Here is a 25,336-nt window from a genome sequence, read left to right as displayed (position 1 = left end):
TTTCTCTGAGTCTGGATGTTCTGTAGTCAGATAGATGTTTTCTTAAAATGTATAACAGCAATGTAATAGCGAGCACTAACGGATGAGTCACCGAGGCAGTCTGCTCTTGTGAACCGTCGGTGTAATTGAGGATAACTTGCATGTGCTCACACATAAATATTGTACTATTCACTCCACTTTGATTATCTGAGCTGAATACTTTGCAGATTAAGATTAAAACTAGATTTCTTTTATAATCTTATATAGAGAACACCGGGTCCATTATACTGCAAATTGAAATGCTCTTAAAAATAGGTCAAACCAGCTTTTATACAAAAATACTCCGAACATATTTGATGCAAATGTTATGCATGCCTAATTTAGCGTTTCACATCTGAATTTAAATGATATATTGCTCTTACAACTGGATAGTTTTACTCAAATAAACCATCAGTTATTTGAATTGTATCGTCAATGTTGTAGTGCTTTGCAATTTACTGTCAATGTTTTTAGTGCTGGCTTTGAAATAGGTGCAATTTTATTTTAGTTTGACATGTTTTTGTTAAAGAGTATTCGAATGCAAAAAAAAAATGGTGTTCATCCCATGTTGGTCCTTCCGCTCTTCCTTTCAGTCCGTCGATTTCAAAAGCGGAAACTACGCCGGTTGAAAAGCCGAGTCAATCCGCTGTGCAGCTCTAGCCGATCAGACGTCAAATGAAAGTGTTGAACACAAGTAATCAAACGGCTCCATGCAATCGCCGTGTCTCTCTAGCCTGCTTGGCGTGCAGCCCGTGTAGTCCACTACGTCCCTCCCTCCGCTCCGCGCTGCAGTCCCGCGCTGCACCGGTTGAGCGCCTGTTGGCAGATTAGAGCAGATTAACATAATCTTGACCGAGAGAACAAATCCAAGGTGTGCATCCCTCTCTGCCCCCTGGGATACAGCCTCTGTATTGGTCGGTGAAATTGCTTTCAATTCAAACTGAACATTCGTTGACATCTCGGCCTGCAGGCCGACGTCATCTACAACCATCGACATCCGTCTGTCATACCGTTGTCTTGAACGTAGGGTCTCAGGGACGCCTGGAGAGAATGACTTCAAATTTGGCCCAATCGTCCACTCGGCCTCAAGGATCAAAGATCAAGGTCACCGTGGACTCGATGACTCGATAATACCCGTACTATCATACTTCAAAGACCAGTCACAGTTGAGCTCAGATTATGCTAGTCGATACACATTGGCCAAGTGTTTTTGTTTAATGATGGATTAGTAGATGAATCCTACTTCAGCTAAGACCTCCAGTCTATACTTATTGCTTCAATAACCTCTTCAAGGTCATTTTTCAGCAATGGCAAAGTGCACCAGCAGAGTATATTGACTCCTTGGCTTCCCCCGGTAGTCCAGCCAGGTTAAAAGCCAGTAGGTGACTGCTGTTACAGTAATCTGATTAGTCAGCACCCAAAGGTATTTGAACGACACACCCGGATTCCACATTTAGAAACCGGCTCAGGACTTTGTTCTGTAGATTCCAACTGGGTGAACAATTACTGCATTACAGGTCCATTCCTTTGCTTATTTCCAGCGACATTTTCTAATGTTGAAATATTGAACAGGTAGGCGAGCCACCTGGAAACTGGAGTAAGTTTCAGCTGATTCTGCTAAATGTCTTTGTTAAAAGTTACATACAAGCAGACTGTGTTGATCTCCGCTGAGACTGCAACACAGATCCGCCCAGGGTGAGGACGCAGAAGACATTCCTCACTGGTTCGCTGTCTCCTCAGCTATTCCCCGGCCTGTAAAAACATGTGCAGAGGCAGCACACACACAGACTCACTCACCAAATCAAATCCCAGATATAGTGTTTGAATACAAATATTGTATTTACTCTCGTCATATTTTCACATAACAGACAGCCTTTATATACAGAGCGTGTCTCTGAGGGTCCACGGGAGAAGTTTGTTTCACGTAATCCATCACAGGAGTCAAAGTCTCTGGCAAACTTCAGGGCACGGACTGCGTGTGGCATAAAGAGACGTTTCAACAGGAATTTGGCTTGCAGTAAAAAAAGAATACGTTAAAGGTTTGAATCTGCGTTGAATAGTACACGTGGAGGATACCTCCTCTGATGAATGTTAAAACACAGGACTTTGGTGTATCAACACAATTGAGCAGTTGACGGTTTGGAAAGCAGAGTGTCACATGACGTGCGATCGTTGAGAGGACGTCATTCGATCTTCTGGGGCGACTGCTCAGTCAGTAGGTGGTTTTGTTCAGAAAGAATTCGGCCTCGCCTCTCGTCACGGGTCCGGCTTCTCGGGCTGCTGGGGGTCAGTTCAGCTGTCCCTTTAATGAGGGACATTCCCCAGTCTGCGCCGGACGTTTGCTCTACTGATTGAACGTTGGACTGTTTACAGACAAATACATTCCAGGGAGAGTGAGGGGAGGTTTGGGAAAGTTTACCCACGTGTTCCCCAATGTTTGCTTCATTACCTCGTTCACGTGATCTGGCAAGTTACCTTGGGAAGTTAAATCTGAAAGCATTTGACCTATTTTTCTTTAAAATCTGCAAAAGGCAATACATGGTTGAACCCGCATTAAGGTACAGAGACTGATAAAAACACCTAATAACCACACATAATACTGCCCAGCCAAGAGTAAATATCTGAGCATGGGATGAAGCCAGCTAAACCTAATTCTGGTTTTATTCTGCTGGTTGTAACAGAGGATATATGTGATATTTCGATTTTTTCATGAATCAGCAAACATTGTTGACATTGCTGCATGCTTTTGTCTCTTAAAAAAAATCCACCAATAAAAAAAAAAAACCTTCAGAATTGCGACAGGAATTCAATTTAAGGGTTTGGTGTGGTGAGGTGGTGCTGAAGAGCTCAGGCTCAAAGTCTGAAGAAAAAAGAACTGCGAGAAAACGCCTTTAAAGATGTTTTTGGAAAATTCAATTTTAAGACACCACAGTAATTTCAACAAATTAACAAATATAGATCCCCATGGAGCTTCCCCATCTCCTTTATGACATCATAAACATTACTTGATCATTAAAAAAAATGAATTGTTAGTTGCAGCTTAAATAATGTTAAACTAATAAACTAAATGTGGGTTACTGATTCCAAAATCCAATCCAACAGGAACCTTTCACAATGACACGTAAAAGCTTTTAGCGTGGCAACAATTCTGTCATCTGGCATTCAATTTATCCACTAACCCCCACTTCATGCTCACAATTCAACCTGTGTGTGTGTGTATGTGTGTGTTAGGATAAGCATTTCACCAATGAACCAAAGAATGTGGAGACTGCCGTCTGGCTCCTATCCAAACAGAGAAGCAGTCATTGTCAAATCCCAACCCGAGTGTCTGCGTTTGAGTCCTCTGTGTGGGTCTGTCTCTGTAAAGCAATCACATCAAATAGAACACCGAGGTCTTGAGCTTGTTGTGTACTGCATTCTTCCAGAAAAAAAGACCTATCTTTTTCCCCCCTCTGTAAAGAGCACATCAAAATAACAATCTCGCGCTCCTTTTGACAGCCGGCTTCAAGGAGCAAAAAAACAACCCTCCCCCCGGCCCCCGCGTGTAGCGTTCATTAAAAAAAGACGGCCTCTCTCTGCCTCAGGTCCTTGACCACTTGTCACTTTCTGCGAACAACCGCCATTGGGTCTCGTTCAATCGAAAGCCAACACGTCCTGGACGCTCCATGGAAGCCGTCTACAGGCCTGAGCCACGCAGGTCTCCGACAGCAGGCCGAAACACACGGCCGCCAGCGACACGCGTCTGCTGCAGTTCAGGATCACTGGAGGAGGGATGGAGGGGGGGAGATGGAGAGGGGAAGAGAGAGAGGGATGATGCACTTTTTACAGCAAAGGGTTCGGTCTTCAAGTTAAATCCCAACGCGTCTGTCAGAGATGCGGTCGGATTTAAAAGGGCGTCGCTTGTGAGGAGTTCAGTTTTTTCCACACTCGCCCAGCACCTGCTCGCCCCCACTGGCACATTGAGTGGAAATGAGCAGCAGTGTGACAACAAAGAGTCAAGAAAATCAAGCAGTGGAAATAGTACATTTATCGCTCTGTTGTATTTGGCAATGGGACGTCCTGTAATTAGTTCTTCATGAATGTGACGAACAGAGCCTCCCAATCAGCGCAGCCGACCATAAACTCACAGCCAAATACAACGAGCAGATTTATTTTTCCTCAAAGGAATAATTATACAAGGTCAGTAACATGGACTGCTGTTATGTAATGTATTTGTTTTCAAAGTCTATGTGGAAAGGAGCACAAGAGGGGAGAGGGGGGGGTTACAGGCCGAGAGAGAGAGAGAGTTGGCTGCCATCTGCTGGTGCCTTCAAAGAAGAACGGAGCACCAGAAGATGTGTCTTACGAGGATGAACGTACCCTTTCCAATGATGTTATGGTATTAAGTCCACTTTAATAATGATGCGTTCACATATTTAGTCTTTGTTATGCCCGCAGGTGAGACCATCATTGGTCATTCAACGTTGTCCGTGACCTGAGATGGGCGCCAGAGGGGCCGGCCCTCAAGTGGATGCGTCCTCTTACCCCTGATGGCCTGCGAGTTGGAGGTGAGCACAAACAGCTTGATGAGGCCCAGGCAGAGCGGCGAGTAGTCGTGCTCCCAGATGACGGCGGGGATGAGCAGCACTTTGCCGTAGCAGGACAGCAGCAGCGCTCGGAGCAGCAGGCGGAGCTCAGGGGTCCCGCCGCGCAGACGCCCCGTCGCCGCCCAGAGGAACCACAGCGCGCCGCCGCAGAACGCCGACAGCTCTGCGCCGCAACAGGGGCGGACATGGAAGACGCGTAGAGGTGCATTTAGTGATGGATGACTTTTTAATTAGTCAAACAACAGGTGAAACTGCAGCCTCATTTAGGTGGTCGGTAAGATTCAGCGCGTACCTGAGAAAATTACTTTTAGGGGATTTGCCACAACAGTTTAACAAATTAGGTAATTTATTGAGCTAAAAAAATCTCTGGTTTCAACTTCTCAAAAATTCCGTTTTCATAAAGTATTCAGAGACTGAAAAAAATGTGTAAGTAGCAAAATGAAGAAGCTGTGCAAGTAAAGTTCCCCACTGCAAAAAAACTGCAAATACACACAAACACATATATGTATATATATCTATATATACATATTTTAACTCTTCTACAAATGGTATCTTTAAACACAAACACTAAATAAATAGCTTTTTTATAAGGTAATAACACAGTGATGTGCTAAGTATAAAATACTATTATCGATCTCCTCTGTAGCTGTCTGTGAATAGAAACTATGAATACAAAAGCCATTTGGAAACAAACAAATGTGTTCGCTGTCACTAAAGATGGCATGAACATAGTTGCATTATTCTCCTATAGGAAAACACAGCATGTTGCATTCACGGTCCCGTATTTGTCTCTGTTCAAGCTCTGATTTCAAGATAATCTAACTGGTTACAAGTGTTTTCAAAGGTACATTCTGGGTGAGGGTGATTTCAAATTGAGTGCGCCATTTCACTTGCATTGTTTAGCAAGCAACGCACACATGCGTATAGTTTGGAATGACGTGTCTAATGTTGATAAGCAGGTAAGGTTATTTGAAAAAGAACATTTTCAAATTTCCAACTTAATGTGATTGAGACTACGTGCTTACGGTTTTGTTTGGCTGGTCAAGAGATTACTTAACATCTAACTCATGCGTGAACGCTGTAAATGTCCATAGTCCCATTGCACCGTCGACTTGAAGCATCCTGGTGTTCCCAGAGGCTTGACGGCTCGGTTGCTCCATGCAAACACTCAAAAACGTAATGTAATGTGCAATGGAGCTCTGGTCGGATGGTCTTACCCAGGGCGGCCAATCCAAACGCGCTGTAGAAGTCCCATTCCTTGGCGTACCGGATGATGTCCGCAGGGTCACCGCTCTGCTCGGAGCCGTGGAGGAGGGACCAGCGGAGGTAAGCCTCACACAGCAGGCAGAACACGCACAACTTCCAGTGGATCTGGAGAGGTGAAGAAGACGTACAAACACACACGGGAAGTACATCTCAAGGTAGGTCCCTGACTTTGTAAAGGTACCATCTTAATCCCAAAATATTCCACTAGAAGTAAAAGGATTTCCGTCACAATTGTTTTGTAGTAAAAAAATTTCCTTCGGCAAAATTTACTTGAATTAACAAAATTTAGAAGTATTCATTGTGCAGTAAAATCTCCCCCTTCAGGGTTCAACCATCATATATAATATTTATGGATTAATATTACCGCAGCAATAACATGTGTGATTGCGTTTTACTGCTGTACATGTTTTAAGCTTGTGCTGATTCAAATTCCTTTATATACTATTTGTACAGTAAATTGTACTGTAAATTTAACTTACAGTACAATGTATTTTATAAAAATCCTTATAGGTTTGTGATGTAACTTTCCTGTGCAAACGGGTGTGTGTTTCTCAAAGCTCTAAAAGAAACACCTTCAGCTTCATTTTCCAGCTGATCTAAGACGCCTTTAAATTAGTACAAATGTAAATAGGCCTATATATAAAATCAAGATTGCCATATTTAGAGTTTTAGTTTTAGAGGGAAAGGATCTTACTAAAGCTGGTAACTAAAGTGGTCAGTTGAATTTGAATTGAGGACTGCAGAGAGCCTTCACATCTTCCGCCGCAAACTAAAGACACACCTCTTCAGACTCTACCTCGACTAAAGACTAACAAATTGTAGCACTAAAATGTACTTGTAACGTCACTCATCTTTAGCAAATTGTGAATTGGCTTATTTGAGGAAATTGCACTTTCTTGTTTCCTGTTCTCCTGAGTTTGTACCCTATGGTTGAATGCATTTATTGTACGTCGCTTTGGATAAAAGCGTCCGCTCAATGACATGTAATGTAATGTAATGTAATATAGAAGAGTAAAAAAATACACTTTTGGTATATATAGACATGTATAAAGTAGCAAAAAATGGAAATACTCAAGTAAAGTACCTCGCATTTGTATTTAAGTACACTACTTGAGCCAAAGGCCTTTAAAAGAAGAGTTTAGCACAAGGCCTGTAAAAAACACATCGAGCACACAGTCATTAGAGATGTGAGGTCTGCAGGTGCAAGAGGGCTATTTTACTTACATCCAAGGTTGTGTTGAACAATATGTGTCTGAAAGCCTGCGTCTTGCACAAAATGGCATCAATCAGGATGATAACGGGGTCATATTCAATGTACTTGTCCACTGGCTTCTGGCACGACTCCTGGAGACACACGCGCGCATAACGTGAACAGCTGGTAGAGAGACGGATGCAACTAACGCTATTAATCTGTAATCTGTTAATAGATGACACTATAATGTCAGGGAAGTTATCCTAATAATTAATAGAATAATGTTCAAGTAAGTTGTTCTCCTGTCAGCCCATATACGCATACAAAGGTTTTACAGGTTAGTTTATCAAAAGAGAAACTGCATGTTTGAGTCAACCACTATTAGCTAGCATCGTAAATTTAAAGCAGGTACTCAAATCCAAGAGGCCAATAGTCAACGCACACATATTGTTATCTTCAGGATCCCGTTACTGTAATCCCTGTGTAGCTCCGGTGCTTTTTCGTTGCATTCAACACACCTAAAGATATCTGTTTCCATTCTTCCCATTGTAAACTGCTAACTTTGCTGACTACAAAACACCTCGAGCGTTGGATGGAAACAAGCGGAAGTGACACTTTTGGTACAGTCCCGCCTTCAAGATAAAAGTCTATTTTTTCAAAGAGACCCCATTGCATTCTTTAATGACTGTTTTTACTTCTACTTCATAGATCATATTTAAAGTCGAAAAATGGAAATCTATTAAGATCAATAAAAAATGGAAATGCAACTTCTGTTTTGCCTATATACATATAATGAATGCGTCGATTGGAAACGTATTCCTTTATTGTATTTTTGGTCGCCCTGTCTAGGTACACTGGACATAGTTTTAATTTGAAAGTAATAGCGGAAACAGTTCGTTCTTTTCTGAACACGTAGGGACTGGAGGGACCCGTTTGACAGCCGAAAGGGATGTAGGGAAACGTAGTTTAATCTTTCTTCCCGGCTCTTGTTTTTTTCTTCTTCACCCTCCCGGAGACTCGCGAGTGATGGGGGGCACTGGAGGGACCCGTTTGACAGCCGAAAGGGATGTAGGGAAACGTAGTTTAATCTTTCTTCCCGGCTCTTGTTTTTTTCTTCTTCACCCTCCCGGAGACTCGCGAGTGATGGGGGGCCGGGGGGCGTGGTTGGTTCGGTTTTGATCGAGCCGCAGCAGCTTCCGCTCTCTCTCTCTCTCTCTCTCTCTCTCTCTCTCGCTCTCTCTCTCCCTCTCTGGCGTCACACATGTAGCACAACATGGCCCCTGCCAGCCGGGCTGTTGTTGTGGTCGCGCTCTCGTTGCTGTACCTCTGCCGGACCGTCTTCTCCTCCGAGTATTTCTCCACTCTCACTTTGTTCAACAATGAGCTCCACAAGCAGGGATGCAGCTCGCTGTCCGAGTGGGAAGAATACGCGGCCGACTGCGGTAAAAGTCTTCGTCTTTTCCTCCTCGCTGTTACTTTGCCACGTCTTCCCCAATTCCAACTGTCACCCGGCTAGCTTAACCGCGCGTAAGCTACCGCTAAGATGAGCTGATGACAACAAGCGGTGACAGCCCGGGGGGAGTTAACTCGGATTGGCTCTCGTTCTCGCTGCCGTGGAGGTTAAACGCGGTCTTGAAACTAAAGCTAGAAGAAAGCGAGTCGTAACACAGCAGGGAGAGTATACAACATCGATGTGTGCATAACCGGAAACTCACTTAGAAACTGCTGCTGTTGGTTTAACTGTTCCCCCGAGAGGTCATCAGCGAGCTCCATTCAGAAAGATGCAGCACTGTGGTGGTGCCTTGCTCGAAGGCAAAATGCCCCCAAAGGAGCATAAGTGAGAAAGATTCCTCTGATTAGGCATTTCGCTTCTAGTGGATTTGGTGCATCTGCACTATGTCACAACACGTGCACCCTTTAAATATAGTCTATTTATTTTTCTATTTTGTGAAAAATAATACATACAATACTCCAGCAAACCAGCAATCTTTTTCAATAAAGAATGGGATCATTCACTGTGACCTACATATGTGACATTTTAGACAGTAAAGTTGCATGACTGTGCTGGATCAGATAAGATAAATATGGTGAAAGATCAAGAGTTGTTGTGTCAGTGTGGGTCTGTTAAGTGGAAGCATGGGGCTGCACCTCCTCACAAGGAGGACTCGTGTTGTACCGGTCAAACAAGTTGCGTTTGTCTGCTGCTCGACTCGTTTTAACAAACCGATCCACATCAGAGCTATACAATATTTTACCACACGCTAAACGTAACTGATTAGACCTTAAATAACCTTAGTGTTCAGGAAATATGGCCATAAATCATCCACCTAGGATATTCGGCAACTTTGGATTGTAGCATGTGCTTTGCGTTAAATTGATAAAACATCTTTCACTTTAGTCTGGTGTGTGTGTGTGTCGGTTTTAAACCACATTGCAGACATGAATACATGTCACCCTGAAGAGACTCAGACTAATGTAATTTTAAAGGAAGAAAGTAATCATCATCCTCATTTTGTCCTTTTAGAGTCGTCCATTTTACAGTTGGAAGACCCAGACTGTGAGGAAGGAAGCAACCCCCCCTGCGAATCAGTCTTCTCACTTAATGCAGAGAAGATCCTGGTGAGAAAACACACACACACACACACGAGTTGCTTTTATATAAGCCACAATTGCTTCTTTTCTTTGTCTTGATAGCATCATACGGTGCCAATTTGTGTGACAAATTTGCCGTTCCTTTTATGTTTTAATCAAACTATTCTCTATTAATAATTAATTTACATTTTATTGAGGAACCTCTGGTTGATAGTTTCAACTTTGACGTACTTGTAGTGACACACTACTGAATGTACTGACCACATGCATTACATTTTTTACATTACATTACATGTCATTTAGCTGACGCTTTTATCCAAAGCGACGTACAATAAGTGCATTCAACCATAGGGTACAAACTCAGGAGAACAAGAAACAAGAAAGTGCAATTTCCTCAAATAAGCGAATTTACAAATTGCTATAGATGAGTGACGTCACAAGTACAATTTAAGTGCTGCAATTTGTTAGTCTTTAGTCGAGGTAGAGTCTGAAGAGGTGTGTCTTTAGTTTGCGGCGGAAGATGTGAAGGCTCTCTGCGGTCCTGATGTCTTCAGAGAGCGCGTTCCACCATTTCGGCGCAAGGACAGCGAAGAGTCGAGACCTAGTCGAGTGTTTTGCTCTCAGTGAGGGAGGGACGAGTAGTTTTGCAGATGCAGAGCGGAGAGTGCGGGTTGGGATGTAGGGTTTGACCATGTCCTGGATGTAAGCTGGACCCGATCCATTCACAGCATGGTACGTGAGCACCAGTGTTTTGAACTGGATGCGGGCGGCCACCGGTAGCCAGTGAAGAGAGCGGAGGAGTGGAGTAGTGTGGGAGAATTTCGGAAGGTTGAAGACCAGTCGAGCTGCTGCATTCTGAATGAGCTGCAGAGGTCGAATGGCGGTGGCAGGGAGACCTGCCAGGAGGGAGTTGCAGTAGTCCAGGCGGGAGATGACAAGAGCCTGAATCAGTACCTGCGCTGCCTTCTGAGTGAGAAGGGGACGTATTCTCCTGATGTTGTAGAGCGTGTATCTACAGGATCGCGTTGTCGCAGTGATGTTGGGAGTCAGGGAGAGTTGGTTGTCGAGTGTGACGCCGAGGTTCTTAGCAGTCGAAGTGGGCGTTAGCACAGAGTTTCCAAAGTTGACTGTCAGGTCCTGGGTAAGCGAATCGTTTCCGTGAAAGAGAAGTTGTTCAGTCTTGTCAGGGTTGATTTTCAGATGGTGGGCGGACATCCACTGAGAGATGTCAGTTAGACAGGCAGAGATCCGAGCCGCCACCTGGGTGTCCGAGCGAGGGAAGGAGAGAATTAGTTGGGTGTCATCGGCATAGCTGTGGTAAGAGAAGCCATGCGAGCGAATGACAGCGCCAAGAGAGTTGGTGTAAAGCGAAAACAGGAGGGGACCCAGCACGGAACCCTGAGGAACTCCAGTAGTAAGAGGACACGGTTCCGACACAGATCCTCGCCAGGTTACCCGGTAGGTGCGGCCATCGAGGTAGGACGAGAGAAGGGAGAGAGCAGAGCCTGTGACACCAAGTTCTTGAAGGGAGGAAATAAGGATCTGGTGGTTGACCGTGTCAAATGCAGCAGAGAGGTCCAGAAGGATGAGGACAGAGGAGAGAGAGGCGCTCTAGCAGTGTGGAGTTGCTCAGAGACAGCAAGGAGAGCAGTCTCTGTAGAGTGGCCTGCCTTGAAACCTGACTGGTGGGGGTCAAGGAGGTTGTTACAGTGGAGATAAGAGGAGAGTTGATTAAAGATAGCACGTTCAAGGGTTTTGGACAAGAAGGGAAGAAGAGAGACCGGTCTGTAGTTGTTTTCTTCAGAAGGGTTGAGGGTGGGTTTCTTCAGGAGAGGGTTGACTCTTGCCTCCTTCAGAGAATTGGGAAAACAGCCAGATAACAGAGCGTTGTTGATGAGAAAGGTAAGGAACGGAAGAAGGTCAGGTGCGATAGATTGTAGAAGATGTGATGGAATGGGGTCAAGAGGGCAGGTGGTCGGACGGGCAGAGGTTACTAGGGTAAGAATTTGGTTAGGAGAGAGGGCGGTGAAAGAGGGAAGTGAGGGCGAAAGAGGTGAGGTCGGTGGGACGCGAGAAGTAGGTGGTGGGTTTGAGAAGGAGGAGCGTATGTCAGCTATTTTCTTGGTGAAGTAGTTGACAAAGTCTCCCGGAAGAAGGGTGGAGGGGGGAGGAGGGGTAGGGGGTTCGAGGAGATTGGAGAAGATCGAGAAGAGTTTTTTGGGGTTAGAGAATGAGGATTCGATTTTGGACTGGTAGAAAGAGCTTTTGGCAGCAGAGATAGAGGCAGAGAACGAGGAGAGGAGAGATTGAAATTCAAGCAGGTCGTCAGGTCGTTTATATTTACGCCATCTCCTTTCCGACGCTCGCATGGTGGCTCTAATGGCACATGCAGAGTGTACCTCCTCATACCAGTTCACAAAATAATCTGTAAATGGAAATTGAACTGCATGCCTGAGTTCACCCCAAAATGAGTTCAACCACATCTGTTACCCTTTTACTTTCAAGACGTAGTAAAGGCATAACATTGTTTTGTTTTTAGTAGTTTAGTTTCTGTATCAGTCCAATTTAAAGTTAAGAAATAAGACGTGCAGCTTTTCCATCTAATGTCTGTGAGTGTTTGGCTGTAGCTGATTCTGGTATCTGATGATCTAACTGGGGCATGTTTTTGTCTCGTCTTTTTTTTTCCTAAACTGCTGCCATGGCAACATTTGCATGCTGTCAAATTTGAATCCTGTAATGGTGTGATGCGCTCGTTGACCCTTCTGGATGGCGCTGTAAATACAACGCGAGCCTGCGAAAAAGAAAAATAGCTCTTTGACGCACACGCAGAAGATTTATTGCGAAGTACGAAGCAACCTTGACAACGGAAAGGACTTTGAGGCCTTATTTTTTACATGACGAAAAACAACAGGGTCTCATTTACAGCCTTTCCCTTGCCTCGCCTTGCCTTGATCTGCGTATCTCTCTATAACACCTGTACGTGTAATCCCTCTGCCCCTCTCTCAGAACCAGGCCAAGTTGTTTATAGAACAGAAAAAAATCCCCTTTCCTGTAGATAACCACAACACAAACGAAGAACTTGGTAGGTTTACATTTTCTAAATCCGAATCCTACTAATGTTGAACTGAACACACTGCGAGTGTCATCCTCTGCTCCGTCTTTTGCAGCCATAGGCTACGTTCTGATCGGCAACGGCCTTTATGACGAAGCCATCAAACACTTCTCACTCTTACTACAGGTGTGTTTCAGTAGAGAAGCAGATGTTCACTCTCAATGTATCATGTTTTAATATTGCGTCATCTTTGCTATTTTCTCACACAAAAATATGAATATTATGTGAAGATGAGTTTTGACTTTGATTCAAAGGGAGACCCAGAGCTAGTCAGTGCCATCTATGGGCGAGGGATAGCTTACGGCAAGAAAAGTCTACAGGTGAGTGATTTTTAAAATGTATGTAATTATTTATTTCCTTTACCGCCCGATGTTTCGGAAACTGTCGTTGTAATTTATGGAGCTGTACTCATGAAGCACTCTGTGGCTTTGAAATGTGCCATAGAAAGACATTTTATTCACTCACTTAACTTTGAAATACCACATTAAATAGAAGCAGCTTTTTCTAAAAGCATTTACAATGACATAAAGAAAATAATTGAGTTATAGCTGTTTTTCAGTTATGATAATTGCTCTTTAGTATAGGAAGGGCTTTTTTTAAAGAGAAAATCTTGCTTCTTGTAACTCACACCATTCAACAGTGCGCTCCAGTCAAGGTTGCTCAGATAATTCCCAGCAGTTGACTCGTACTTTATACTTTTTGAATCACAAAGTGCTGTTGGGTTTGTGATTTGTGAGTTGATCGACCTTGCCAAAAATGTGGATTTAAAAACGATTTGGCGGCATAGGGAGTCGTTGTCTGTATTCATTTTCTCGTTCATCCTGGATTTTTGTGACCGCAGCAGTTTCAGAAAGACGCAGACTGACTCGGTGCTCAATGCTCTCTCAATGCATGCAAATCCAATCCGCCAGCACTGCGGCAATGAGCCTGTTCCCTCAGAGAAACAACCGCACAGCAGTTTTTGTGTTTTTCGGTGTACTAGTTCTGTTCATATATCAATGTTTGTAGCAGCAAAATGTAATTGCCTCTCCTTCTTGTGATCTCCATGCCAGGATATAAAGAATGCTGACTTGGCGTTGTTCGAGCTCAACAGAGTCATCACCCTGGAGCCCAGCTGGCCGGAGGTCTACGAGCAGAGGGCAGAGGTACAGAGCTGTTAATAGTCGAATAATTCCTTGTGTCTGTGGCCTCCAAAGCTTCTAATGTAGTAGTAGTTCTAAAGTGCTACGACCTCTCGGCAACAATGTAAAAGGTTCAGCAGATCAATTTCTGTGCCACTTCCTATACCGGCCCCTGTTTCGTGACACTGTGGCTTTAATCACGTGCACAGGAAGCAGAAAAGAAGTTCACATGGTTACAAGAGTTGTAAATATTCAATTTTCAGTTCAGTAAGTGGTTTCACCCCCTAAGTAAGAATGTCACCGCCTGTTTGAGAAACCGTCTTTGGCTCTTTTTCGAGGCTGTTTCCTCTTTTGTGAGCCACTTGAATCTCTGGCGTGATCAGTCTGAAGTGCAAGACACTCAAATGTAACAACACAATCTGGATTTCATCCGGACTGAGACCGAATGTCGCTATATGTCATCTGGTTTTACACATGGTTTTACATGTTATTAAACTCGTAATATGCCACGTTTTGCGCATTCTTTAAAGTCTTTTTAGGGTTTGGGTTCCCTTTTTCTATAGTCTTCTGTAGATGAAAATCATGCAAAATAGAATTGTAACCATAACAAGTGCATCACATGCAGTATTTCATAGAACCCGTTTATCTGTAAGTCTGTGGGTTTCACGTTGAAGAAAAAGATCACAAACTCCTTTTCAGCTGGAATGATGCAACCAGCTTTTTCAAATTTGCTGAAAGAGCAATTTCATTACATAAGAAAAATAACCAAAACAGGATTATTCAAGCAATTAAAAAAAGGACGTGGCTATCCAATGCTATTCATTATTTCTTTGTGCTATGACTTTATCCTTAAAATACATTTTGTGCCTACGTATCTTAAGATCCTGTCTCCTCTGGGTCGCATCAGCGAGGCTCTGAATGATCTGACCAAAGCCATCCAGCTGCAGCCCTCAGCCCGTCTCTACAGACACAGAGGAACACTGCTCTTCATTTCAGAGGTTTGACCGTCAAATGTCCTTTTTTAATGTGCACGCGCACGTTGCGGGCCGTCCTGCCTCCGTCTGCTGACCCTGTGCTCGGCCTTCCCACCAGGACTACGTGGCAGCTATGGAAGACTTCCAGCAGTCTTTGGAGCTGAAGAAGAATCAACCCATCGCCATGCTGTACAAAGGCCTCACCTTCTTCCACAGAGGAATGCTCAAAGTAAGTGGTTCACTGCTTCCTACTTTGGAAGATTTAGAGACCATTTTTTCTTTAAACAAACCTCTAAATCTGGGTGTTTGATGGTGTGAATTGAGTCCTAACAAAATTACATTTCAGCAAATAAGGGTAAAGATTGATAATAAAATATACATAACGACTCAGAATAAGGCTCCTGGTGTGGCACGGACATTTTACAATTCAGTTACAGTTCGTATTTTCAAAGTGTAAACTCATTGTAATCGCCTATGAGCAGCTGCAAGGGAGTATCCGGCTCTGGAAGCAATTGCATGTCTGATTTTTGGGTTAAGATAAGTTTTCAGAGCTTACCACATTCAAAACATCTCAGTAGGACGAGGATGTCGTGTTTAGCACCCGAGTTTCCTGCATCTGCTCGTTGTGTAGGCAGTAAATCAGAAACCAATGTTCAGTGCTCACTGGGAGAGTTGAAATTTAATATTACTTCAATGCCTTTTTAAAACGTGAGACATCCAGAAGAAACATAGCTTAGCACGTAATTGTAGTTATTCACAGCAATAGTGTTTCTCACACTTTGACACATTGATTCTAGGTTGTGTCTGCAGCTGCAGGTTTTTTTCATCTGCAAGTCGTTTGCATTTAGTTAAGTCACGTGTGTAGTTTTCTTTATTTATTTTGGTTGTGTTTATTATCTCTGCTAATGAATATGCTGACATTGGAGCCAATGAGCTTCTCCTCAACAAAGTCAACATTGCACAACTGCCTTTTATCAGTATAATTTCCAAAGAAAATTGTGTGAATGTGCCGTTTGTTTAGCTGCACGCCTCATTGTTCACGTGATTAAAAACTAACAACTACTTAGAGAGATATTTCCTCGACGCTAAACATTATTTTATACTGCTGTGTGGAAAGAGTTTGTGGGCACTGAATATATCTGACACAAGATACAACAATCTGCCGAGTCTGAATTTTTGGTGCATCCCCCATGTTGTGCAAGTTCCTCTTGTGTTGTCACTCTGAAAGGTTGTTGGGTTTTTTGTCGTCAGGAAGCCATAGAGACATTCAAAGAGGCACTGAAGTTGAAGTCTGACTTCATAGATGCCTATAAGAGCCTTGGACAGGCCTACAGGTACAGACAGCCTTGTTGGTATTCACTGGTCACATCGCACCTTTTTTTCTTTTTTTTACCCAATGAACACATTATGTTGCTTCTCTGTTCAACGAATTGAGAGTACTTCCCTTCCCCCTCCGTCTCACTGACGACATGTGGACTGTCGCTCTCTTGGTTTTTCCTCTTCCCAGAGAGCTGGGCGATTTTGAGTCGGCGATGGAGAGCTTCCAGAAAGCCCTCATGTTGGACCAGAACCACATCCAGTCTCTCCAGCTGCGCGGCATGATGCTGTACCACCACGGCTCGCTGCAGGAGGCCATAGGCAACTTTAAGGTGGGAGAATCCACAGCTTGGTCCTCCATTCCTCTGTAACCGTGATCTGAAATATTCCTTGAGACTACAGATTTAAACTTATTGTATACAGAGTTCAGCAAACTTCATCTTCCCGTCTTTGGTTGCTGTTTTTGGTTTCTCTGAACGTCTCTCCTCCCATTGGTCCACCAGAGGTGTCTCCAGTTGGAACCCTACAACGAGGTGTGTCAGTACATGAAGGGGTTGAGTCACGTGGCAATGGGACAGTTCTACGAGGGCATCAAAGCGCAGACTAAAGTCATGTTGAATGACCCTCTGCTGGGGCAGAAGGCCAGCTCCGAATACCTCAAAGTCAAATATCTCAGAGGTCAGTGTCACCGCATGCAAACACAATAATGGACACTAGTTTTATTCACACTACTGAATACGCTCTTGTATTAGTGAATCCTGTGCATGTAAACTATCTAGAACATTCCAATGTTTGGTATTGCCTGCTCAGATTAAAGTTCCTCCAGAGGTTATACCACAGCCTTTTTAAAAATAAATTGGTTTGGGTAATTTTTGATAAATTTTTCATTCTGATCTGCCCCACCTTGTTTTCCTACCAGAGTACTCTCGCTACCTGCACTCGCACCTTGATATCCCTGTAGCGGAGTACAACGTGGACCTGGACTTACCAGGGAACTTTAAGAACCACTGGGCCAAGAACCTGCCGTTTCTAATAGAAGATTATGAAGAACAGCCGGGCCTGCAGCCTCATATCAAGTAGGTGTAATGGTCTGTCGAACGGTGATTCACAGCTGGAGCTCTAACCGTGGCCAAAACTGAAGAGATTCATACATCATGTCTGTTTCATTTGATAATATAGTGTCCTGCACTGTAATGAGTGTATGTACAGCTACCACCTGTTTGAGGCAGATGTTTTTATTCCTGTCAGTAAACTAACTACATCTCAGAAGGTTGGCGGGTAGCCAGAAAATACAGTCCATGAAAACAACAACTGAACAAAGTTCCCCTTCCTCGTGTTCCTGTGTTTGCGGTATGCAGGGACGTGCTGCCGCAAAACTTCGACAGCTACAGCAGCGAAGTCCAGAAGCTGATCTGCTCGGCCGACCACCTGGGGGCGCTAATGCAGTACGACACACCGGGTTTCTTACCCAACAGGAGAATACACAGAGGTACTACTGGTGAACACTGCGGTTCACAGGAATATTTTTTGCATTAAACCCGCAGCGGTAAGAAATGAGATGTCTGCACTTTTTCAGCCATGGGTTTAGCGACCCTGGAGGTGATGCAGGCCATGCATCGAACATGGAGCAACTCCAAAGTGCGAGTCAACGGCAAGACCAGACAAATGCAGTGGAGGGACATGTTCGATATAGCGGTGAAATGGAGGAGGTGAGGGCTTTCAATTTTCTTCTGGTGTTACTTTCTCTTTGGAGAAAAGCAGATCATTTGTTATGTTATGATCCTTATAGCTCAGCATCTATTAACGCTTTAATGCAGTGACCTATAGACACTATTTCGTCACTCAAAAGGGGATTTAGTATTGAGTTAGCGCCTGTCTTAGTTTGGTTTGGCGAGATTGACGGCAAAGGCCAAAAGACTTAAATGTGTGTTTTTTAAGTTCTATTCATCTTCAGAAAATAACCCTTATCAGGTCTAAACGGTACCTCATATACATCAGGCAAGTTAGAAGTCAGTCATCCAAATCAAACTATAACTAAGCTATATTTTACATATATTTGTTTCCATCAATGAATCACTGATGGATTTCACAGTTAAGAGACTGACCGGGCTTTCCCTGTGCTCGTAGGATCGCGGATCCAGACCAGCCGGTCCTGTGGTTGGACCAGATGCCTGCCAGGAGTCTCAGTCGAGGCTTCAACAATCACATTAATCTCATCAGGTAACGTCGGGAGCACGTCGCATGCACTCCTGAGCACGTAGACCAAACGGGATGTTCTTTTGGCTTTGCTTTGGGCTTTTTCTCAACTCATTTGTAACGCACATCTAATATATAAATTCCTTGTAAAACGACCCAGTTCCTTCAGTTTTTAACTCCCAGTGGCCTCTGCTCTGACGAGCTTGCAGAAAGCACTTGTGAATATAAAAGCATCTTTTTTTGACAGTCTGTTGAAATCCTTCTTTCTTTTTTTGCTTTAGGGGACAGATTATCAACATCAGGTATCTGGCATACTTCGACAACATCCTCGACTTCATCAAAGACAGAATACTGGTGTACCATGGGTAAATAACTCAAACGTCATTGCGTTTCTTTGAATTAAGAACGTTTTATTCTACCCTGGGCTGCAGTCAAGTGGACATGCTCGCCTCCTGTACGCTTTACCCCAGGCTTTATTCATTTTGCATGAGAGTATTGAGGAGAATCTATAAATAAATGTTTGTACCTCATACGTATCCTCCGTCTCTTGCTGCTTCTTTAATTATGTTCCTGCTTTGCATCTCAGGGCGTACAACCCACGAGGACTCTTAGAGGTCCGTCAGGCTCTTGAAAATGTGAATAAAGTAGAAGATCTTCTTCCTATAATGAAGGTAAGGTTGAAAGTCTGGAATCATAGTTGGGAGGGAAGTAAATAGAGATGAAGATCATGTTTAAATTATCTGGATTAAATGTTTAGATATCACACTCTCAACTCAAGGTCCACTTAATTAATTCAGTAATTTTTACTCCTATCACATTATCCGCAGACACAAAAAAACTTGCTATGGAAATAAGTAAGTGGACACTGTTGAGATTGTCGTCAACCGCTGTTTTCAAATTAATAAAAATGAACTCAAATTTATTAAATGTTTTACTGGGATTGACCTCTGAAGCGGCACCATTTCCTCTTTTTTATTGTGGTTGTTTTATGTCCCGTAGTCATTCAGCAGTGAAAACCCAGAAGGGTGATCTGTGTGTTTTCTTTTCATCTCCTGAAGCAGTTCAATAGTAAAACCAGAGATGGCTTCACGGTGAACTCCAAGGTGCCGAGCATGAAGGATCTTGGGAAAGAGTACGACGGTTTTACCATCACGATCACTGGGGACAGGTACGAGGAAACAACGTGGGTCCGTCCGTTTGTCCTCTTTGTCTTGGGGTCTTTGAAGTCCTCTGGCACTTTGGAGAAGTATTCTCTTCTTTGATGAATCCTGTCTGATCTAATAAATCCCATCTTCATCTAAAATGTCCTTTTTAAAGATAGAACTGCACATTTTGGTCTGGCCTTTTTATTGGCACCGGTCCAATGCACACAATCATTATTGTTTTTATCAGCATCGTAATATACCAAACGTGTCTGGAAGATTTCTAGTAGTCTTGCTTTTTTTTATGGCGTATATAGAATTATGTAAATGTTGACAGGTTTTTCAAAACAGCCGGGCAGTTTCCCGCCTGTTTGAGCTTCTGCTCTAACTTGAGCCGTTAGAGCAGAAGGTTAGAGAGCGATTTTATTGATTCCCACCAATGAGCCGTCTTCTGTGTCGCAGGGTGGGCAACATGTTATTCTCTGTAGAGACTCAGACGACAGAAGAGCGGACGCAGCAGTACCAGTCTGAGATAGAGGCCATCTACAAAGACCTCACCGCCAAAGGAAAGGCTTTAATGCTGTCCACTGAACTCGGGGTAAGATTTAGCTTTGCACTTGACTGGAAGCTTTTATTTTTCCTTCTTTTGGGGAATGAATTAGGCATTACCTACGTAATAGAAAGTCAAATCATGTTTATTGCAGTGACTGGTGACATGACCGTTATATATAAATCTTAACAATCTATAGAAAAAGGTTACCAATGAGAACAGTTCTGCAGATTATTCAGAGGAACCAGGATGTTGTCAATGCTACAAACAAACTTCCATTCACCTCAGTTGTGTCAGGGTAGAGGCAAAACTATTAAGAGTCTAGTTAAATCAGCAAGCATTTTTAAGAATAAAGCATTAAAAGGAAAAGTAGTTGGTGACATTTGTATCTACATACTTTTCATTATGGTAAACCAATCCTTTAAAATAAGTCTGCATGCTTTATTGAAGCAAATCTTTGCTCAGCAGCCATCTGTTTTTTTTAAAGTAAATATTTCATTTTATTTCAAGTTTTCAGTCAGCATGGCAGCTGCTCAGTTCCCCCTCAGCAGCCGACAGTCTCTTCTTCTCGCACTCAAATTTCAGTTTTCTTTAAAGGCAAATTAGGGAGGGAATTCAACAAATTCTCAGGAGAATCTCACAGCGATTTTACAAATGGATCACTTCACAGGATTAAATAAATTCTCCTGCTGAGCACTATTCTGTCCTCTTGCTGATTCATGTAGATAGTTGGGAGAACCATGTCCCTGTTGTTGTAACAACTTGATGAGGTCATCGCCTCTGCTCTGAAACGGATACCTTGACCACAAAGCAATACGGGACATCAGTCAGTACTCCTGCTGCAGGCCAGTTTATGACTTGTGATGACTTTTTTTGTCCTTACAGGATGCAGATGCTGTGTGCAACCTGATCCTATCATTAGTGTATTACTTCTGCAACCTCATGCCCCTCTCCAGAGGATCCAGGTAATTTCTACATCAAAACAGCCGGCGTGCAGGCGTACAGTGTGAATGTTTATAACCAATGGGGCAATGGGAACTTGTGTTGTTCTTCGGGATGGGCTGTGACAGGTTATTGCCAAAGTAACTTCTTTGTTCTGAGTTCCCTTATTAAGGATTCAACAGTTGACATTAAAAGCAGAACGAGGTAAAGAATGATTGCTTACTAATCACTGCCCTCAATCATCACTTATGACCCACTGGAAGCGTGTGATGGCTTCTGTATCCGCAGACCCTCTTTCCTCTGCCTGTATTTTATCCGTTTATTGTCACATTTTGCATTGTTCTTGGCGTCTAAGAGCGCATCCAAGAGGAAGCTACAAACCTGGCAGACACACTGACGAACAAAGGCCAAACATAGTGAGGCAACGCGCCTAACGGGAAGGATTCTGCTGGCGAATTGCATTACTCGTTTGCCTTTTGAAATATGTATTTTCTTTCTTTTCGGCATGTTTCAGGGAGTGACCTATTACTTATGCCCAAAGGACAACATGTTCTACCTTTCCTTTTTTTTTTAAAGGTGCTTTTCCTGCTGTGCTTTTCCTCAGTGTGGTGGCCTACTCTGTTGTGATGGGTGCGCTGATGGCCAGTGGGAAAGAGGTCATCGGAAGGATCCCCAAAGGAAAGGTAAACACGAGCGACTGTGTCGGCCTCTCGTTGGGTCCGACCAGGTAAAATGTCTTCTGAATGACGACGTCTTTAAAAAAACATTTTTTTTTTTTAAACTTTGAACAAAGCGCAAGTGTGAGATGAACGTAAAGGTAAAGCATGGACAGAGAAAGTGAACATGTTAGAAATGCAAATCTACAAATCAAGTACGAGACACCGAATGAGATTGTTTCACGTTGTTATGGAGCTTCTTCTCGTGGTGCGTCAGTCTGTAAACATGTTCATCCCAGCAGAGTTAAAAACACAAACACAGTACTAATTAGACCACCTCCATCCCTCATGTTTTTTATCCTTCATCCATGCCAACTGCATCAATGAATAACCAGCTTTACTTAAAGTATGTGAGGATGTGAGTAGAAATGACATTTCAGTCTGCACTTTGTGTTTGATTAGAACAGAAAGCTCTTTTCACTATTTTTTGTTTTTCTCCAGCTTTCATATCTCTTTTTGTCACTCGGCAGCTAAATATCACAGGCACACGGCTCCATCTATATATAACCGTAAGCAGCGTTTATGTAAAATGTGTGAATAACAGACGGCTCTCTTTACTCTTAACAGCTTGATACGGTCGACACTGTGTAAAAGTCTGAAAGGGTGTTTGTGTCTGAGGGGAACCACTGTATGTAAAAGACTATCTCCAACTCCTATTATGTTTCTTTAGTATCAAGGGTGTACATTACACATGAGTCTGCCAGCCGTATTATTGATAGACACAAAGCGCATTGTTTAACACATTTATTCCAGCCCTCTGGAAGAATATGCTGGGCTGAAATCTCACGGTGCCATATCCGCTAAGCAGAGACGTTGTTTGTTGGCAGAAAAAAAAGAAATCTGATCAGCTCATGAAAAGTTCACTCAAGGTCCCCTTTTTTTCAGCCATAAAGCTTGTTGGTTGCTCTCATAAGTTCTCAAGTTCTAGTTTCTGTTTGATGGGTGTTAGAGAATAAATATAATTACACTACTTGGATAAAACCAGAGAACATCCTGTACAGTAAAAAAAAAGCTCAATGTGCCGTCTGTCCTGCGTATTGCTTTTTGGAAGGACGTTGGGTTCAAAATAGGATTTGTTTATGTATTCGTGTAGATTTGCTCCTATTGACACAAGACGGCTGCGTGACCTCCGTCCTGCAGCTACTTTATATATAGCCTTTGTTCTCTTGCATGTCTTATTTATTTTTTAACAAACAAAAGTAGGCCTAAAGTCAACCACTGCTCTAAACCGTATTTGCTGGATGTTGTTTCAGCTGGTGGATTTTGAGGCCATGACTACACCCAGTCCAGACAGCTTCAGTAAAACCTCCAAGAACTGGATGAATCTCAAGAGGTAGGACGACGAAAAACATGTCCGGCTATTTTCTCTTCTTGGCTCGGCTCTCATTGCTTTTATACTTTTGTATAAAACGTTTCTTCCTCCACAGTTTACCAAGTTGGTACCAGAGTCTTCCCTCCGTAGCTGAGACCTTCCCGTCCTCCAGAACGATGATCGAGGTTCTCAACACGGACTCGTCTTCGCACTGTCCAAAGAAGTCCTAACACACCTTCTGTGGGGGGGGGAATCAGTTTAAGTATTTTACATTGGGGAGAACGAAGGCGCCGTCGTCTCGTGCACCCCAAACCAAACTGGATTGATTCATGCTCCTTGGCTCTAATGGTGGCCGTTTAAATTTTAAATTAGAAAGGACCGAGAGGATATTGATCCAAATTCAAAACATAATTTAAAATAGTCTTTTTGGGGAGAGTTTTATTAGTTCTTGGGAAAGCTGACCTTACTTTGGTATCAAGTTCTCTGCCATCCTTCAAACACAAGTTAGAATTCTTGCACCGCCTGCTGGTTTAAAATGCAGCGCAGGCCAATGGTGTCACAAGTCAACTGGGAACATCAAGCCAGATTTGTTTCTTTTTCAATTAGAATTTCCCTTCACAGAATACATGTAGTCGTGTTCAATCATTTGAATTGTACTTTTTGTTCAAGTACAGAAAATACCAACTTTTTTTGGTGCTTCCACACCCAGAAAGATGACAGAGAATAAAAGCATTAGCGTTTGGGAAGCAGACGCGATTCGGTCCACCTTCTTTTTCTGTTTCATAGGCCTCATCAAACCGGGAACACACGAAAGCACACAGTCCTCAATCTCCTCAGCCTCTTTTTGTGAAGTAGAAGTTCTTAGAGATTTCAGTTAATTTATAATTTGATTAACAGAAAACGGTCTGATTTTTTTTAAGTGACTGACCAAGCACAAATATCAGATTTATTCTTTTTGTCCTGATTTGGGACAAAATAAAATTGAACCAGGCTCCTCAAAAATTATATAAAGTATTTATTTATGTAAAGATGATAACTTGTAGGTTTATGAAAAGAAAAAATTGTGATATTGTATGGATTCATTTCTACAAATTGAAATGGATCATTTCATTTAAACTTAAAAATGGCATAAGCAGCCAAATTCAGTTTTAACAGTAATCATCCATGCGGTTGTTTTATAGAACTTGATTAGTTGAAATTGTACCTTTTTTTTTTTTTAAACATTGGTAAAAACCAAAACCAAACGGAAAGACTTCTGAATGTTCTGACAGTTGGATCTTTTTAAGGATATAGATGGGAGTGGAAAGACACTCCACACAGTTTTTGTCTTCCTATTATTCGTTTAGTCCGCATCATCTCTGGAGTTTCTTTCAAATACTGTCCCTACATATGTGACCGAGTTGATTCTGAAGTTTACAGACCTCTTCATAGAACCTGGTCAGAAAAAAAAAATGGAAAATAAAACATCCTCCTCTGAAAAATGAAAGAATTCTGCAGTAGTTCTTAATTGAATCACCAGTTTGTTTTTCCTCATTTAATTATATCAACAGTACAAATACAAACTAATTATTCCGTTCAAGGGCACATCTGATTTATTTCCTGCATTGCTGGCAGTCTGCTTTCTGTCACTTGTTCATCTTCATGATTGGGAGACCTAGTCATTAAGTGCTTTGGTGGAATCTTGAAGCTTAAAACTTGAAGGAGGATTTTTTTTTTTATTGAATTAATGTTCAGCAGTCAATAAATTTGGTTGACAATTTTAACTGGCTCTGTTCCTTTTTTTTGGACATCTTGACTAAAAAATAGAGACTGCTCAATCAGATAACATAAATGCAACCATTATTTTATGGGGATTACACACTAAAGTAGAGCGATAGTCCAATTATACAAATTCAACACTCTTGATTTGTACCTCATACATTTTAATAATTGTATCTGATTGTAGTAATTTATATTTACTTGATACTTCATGTCAATTTTGTGTATTTTTATGTCTACTAATTTACCTTTAGTCAGTCTGCAATTAACCGCACTGGTTTTCAGCCATTTTACAGTTGACATAAGTAGGTAATTTCTGTTTTACGGAACTCTACACAAAGATGTTGCTTCATCTATAAAGTTGCTGCTTGAGGCAGAAAAACAATTTTAGTCCCTAAATCTTCAGGGTGCCTTGGCAGTATGAGTGAAAACTACGATTGTAAAACAAAGCTGTTTCATGTAGTACTGTACACTTATGCTTGTGAATAAGGTATTGGTATTTTATTTTACATGTTTTAATGGAGAATATTGGCAGTATGGGT

The 25,336-nt window shown here is 42.6% G+C and overlaps 2 protein-coding genes across 3 annotated transcripts; one reads left to right on the top strand and one right to left on the bottom strand.

Annotated features, from left to right (window-relative positions):
• Nucleotides 1-1,833: 1,833 nt before the first annotated feature.
• On the bottom strand, nt 1,834-7,754 carry arv1 (ARV1 fatty acid homeostasis modulator). The gene is made up of 5 exons (XM_040160077.2): nt 7,505-7,754; nt 7,095-7,214; nt 5,822-5,975; nt 4,543-4,767; nt 1,834-3,779 (listed from the first exon to the last, which is right to left on the bottom strand). Exons 1-5 carry the CDS (start codon nt 7,607-7,609, stop codon nt 3,652-3,654), a joined length of 732 nt encoding a protein of 243 aa, XP_040016011.1. The 5' UTR covers nt 7,610-7,754; the 3' UTR covers nt 1,834-3,651.
• Nucleotides 7,755-7,965: 211 nt separating this feature from the next.
• ttc13 (tetratricopeptide repeat domain 13) lies at nt 7,966-24,799 on the top strand. Of its 2 annotated transcripts, none has more exons than XM_040160074.2 (23): nt 7,966-8,504; nt 9,587-9,681; nt 12,661-12,736; nt 12,822-12,892; nt 13,021-13,086; nt 13,819-13,911; nt 14,769-14,885; nt 14,980-15,090; nt 16,113-16,195; nt 16,369-16,510; nt 16,682-16,856; nt 17,098-17,254; nt 17,537-17,667; nt 17,755-17,887; nt 18,306-18,398; nt 18,656-18,739; nt 18,961-19,045; nt 19,433-19,542; nt 19,979-20,114; nt 20,952-21,031; nt 21,613-21,691; nt 22,978-23,057; nt 23,152-24,799. In XM_040160074.2, exons 1-23 carry the CDS (start codon nt 8,336-8,338, stop codon nt 23,264-23,266), a joined length of 2,481 nt encoding a protein of 826 aa, XP_040016008.2. In that variant the 5' UTR covers nt 7,966-8,335; the 3' UTR covers nt 23,267-24,799. The 2 variants fall into 2 exon arrangements, with proteins under 2 accessions (XP_040016008.2, XP_077949149.1); XM_078093023.1 differs by having other exon boundaries at nt 8,074-8,504; nt 19,436-19,542.
• Nucleotides 24,800-25,336: the final 537 nt, after the last annotated feature.

This window comes from Gasterosteus aculeatus, chromosome 18, assembly GCF_964276395.1.
Source record: "Gasterosteus aculeatus chromosome 18, fGasAcu3.hap1.1, whole genome shotgun sequence".
Lineage (NCBI taxonomy): Eukaryota > Metazoa > Chordata > Actinopteri > Perciformes > Gasterosteidae > Gasterosteus > Gasterosteus aculeatus.
The sequence above is the reverse complement of the archived record's forward strand: the minus strand, read 5'-3'. Positions and strand labels throughout refer to the sequence as shown.

Coding starts and splice junctions, on each gene's coding strand:
- ttc13 (XM_040160074.2), top strand. CDS start 8,336: ATGGCCCCTGCCAGCCGGGCTGTTGTTGTGGTCGCGCTCTCGTTGCTG. Junction 8,505..9,586: donor AGAATACGCGGCCGACTGCG/GTAAAAGTCTTC, acceptor TTGTCCTTTTAG/AGTCGTCCATTTTACAGTTG. Junction 19,046..19,432: donor ATCTTCTTCCTATAATGAAG/GTAAGGTTGAAA, acceptor CATCTCCTGAAG/CAGTTCAATAGTAAAACCAG.
- arv1 (XM_040160077.2), bottom strand. CDS start 7,609: ATGGGAAGAATGGAAACAGATATCTTTAGGTGTGTTGAATGCAACGAA. Junction 7,215..7,504: donor TCCTGAAGATAACAATATGT/GTGCGTTGACTA, acceptor GTGTGTCTCCAG/GAGTCGTGCCAGAAGCCAGT. Junction 3,780..4,542: donor CAACTCGCAGGCCATCAGGG/GTAAGAGGACGC, acceptor TCCCTCCTCCAG/TGATCCTGAACTGCAGCAGA.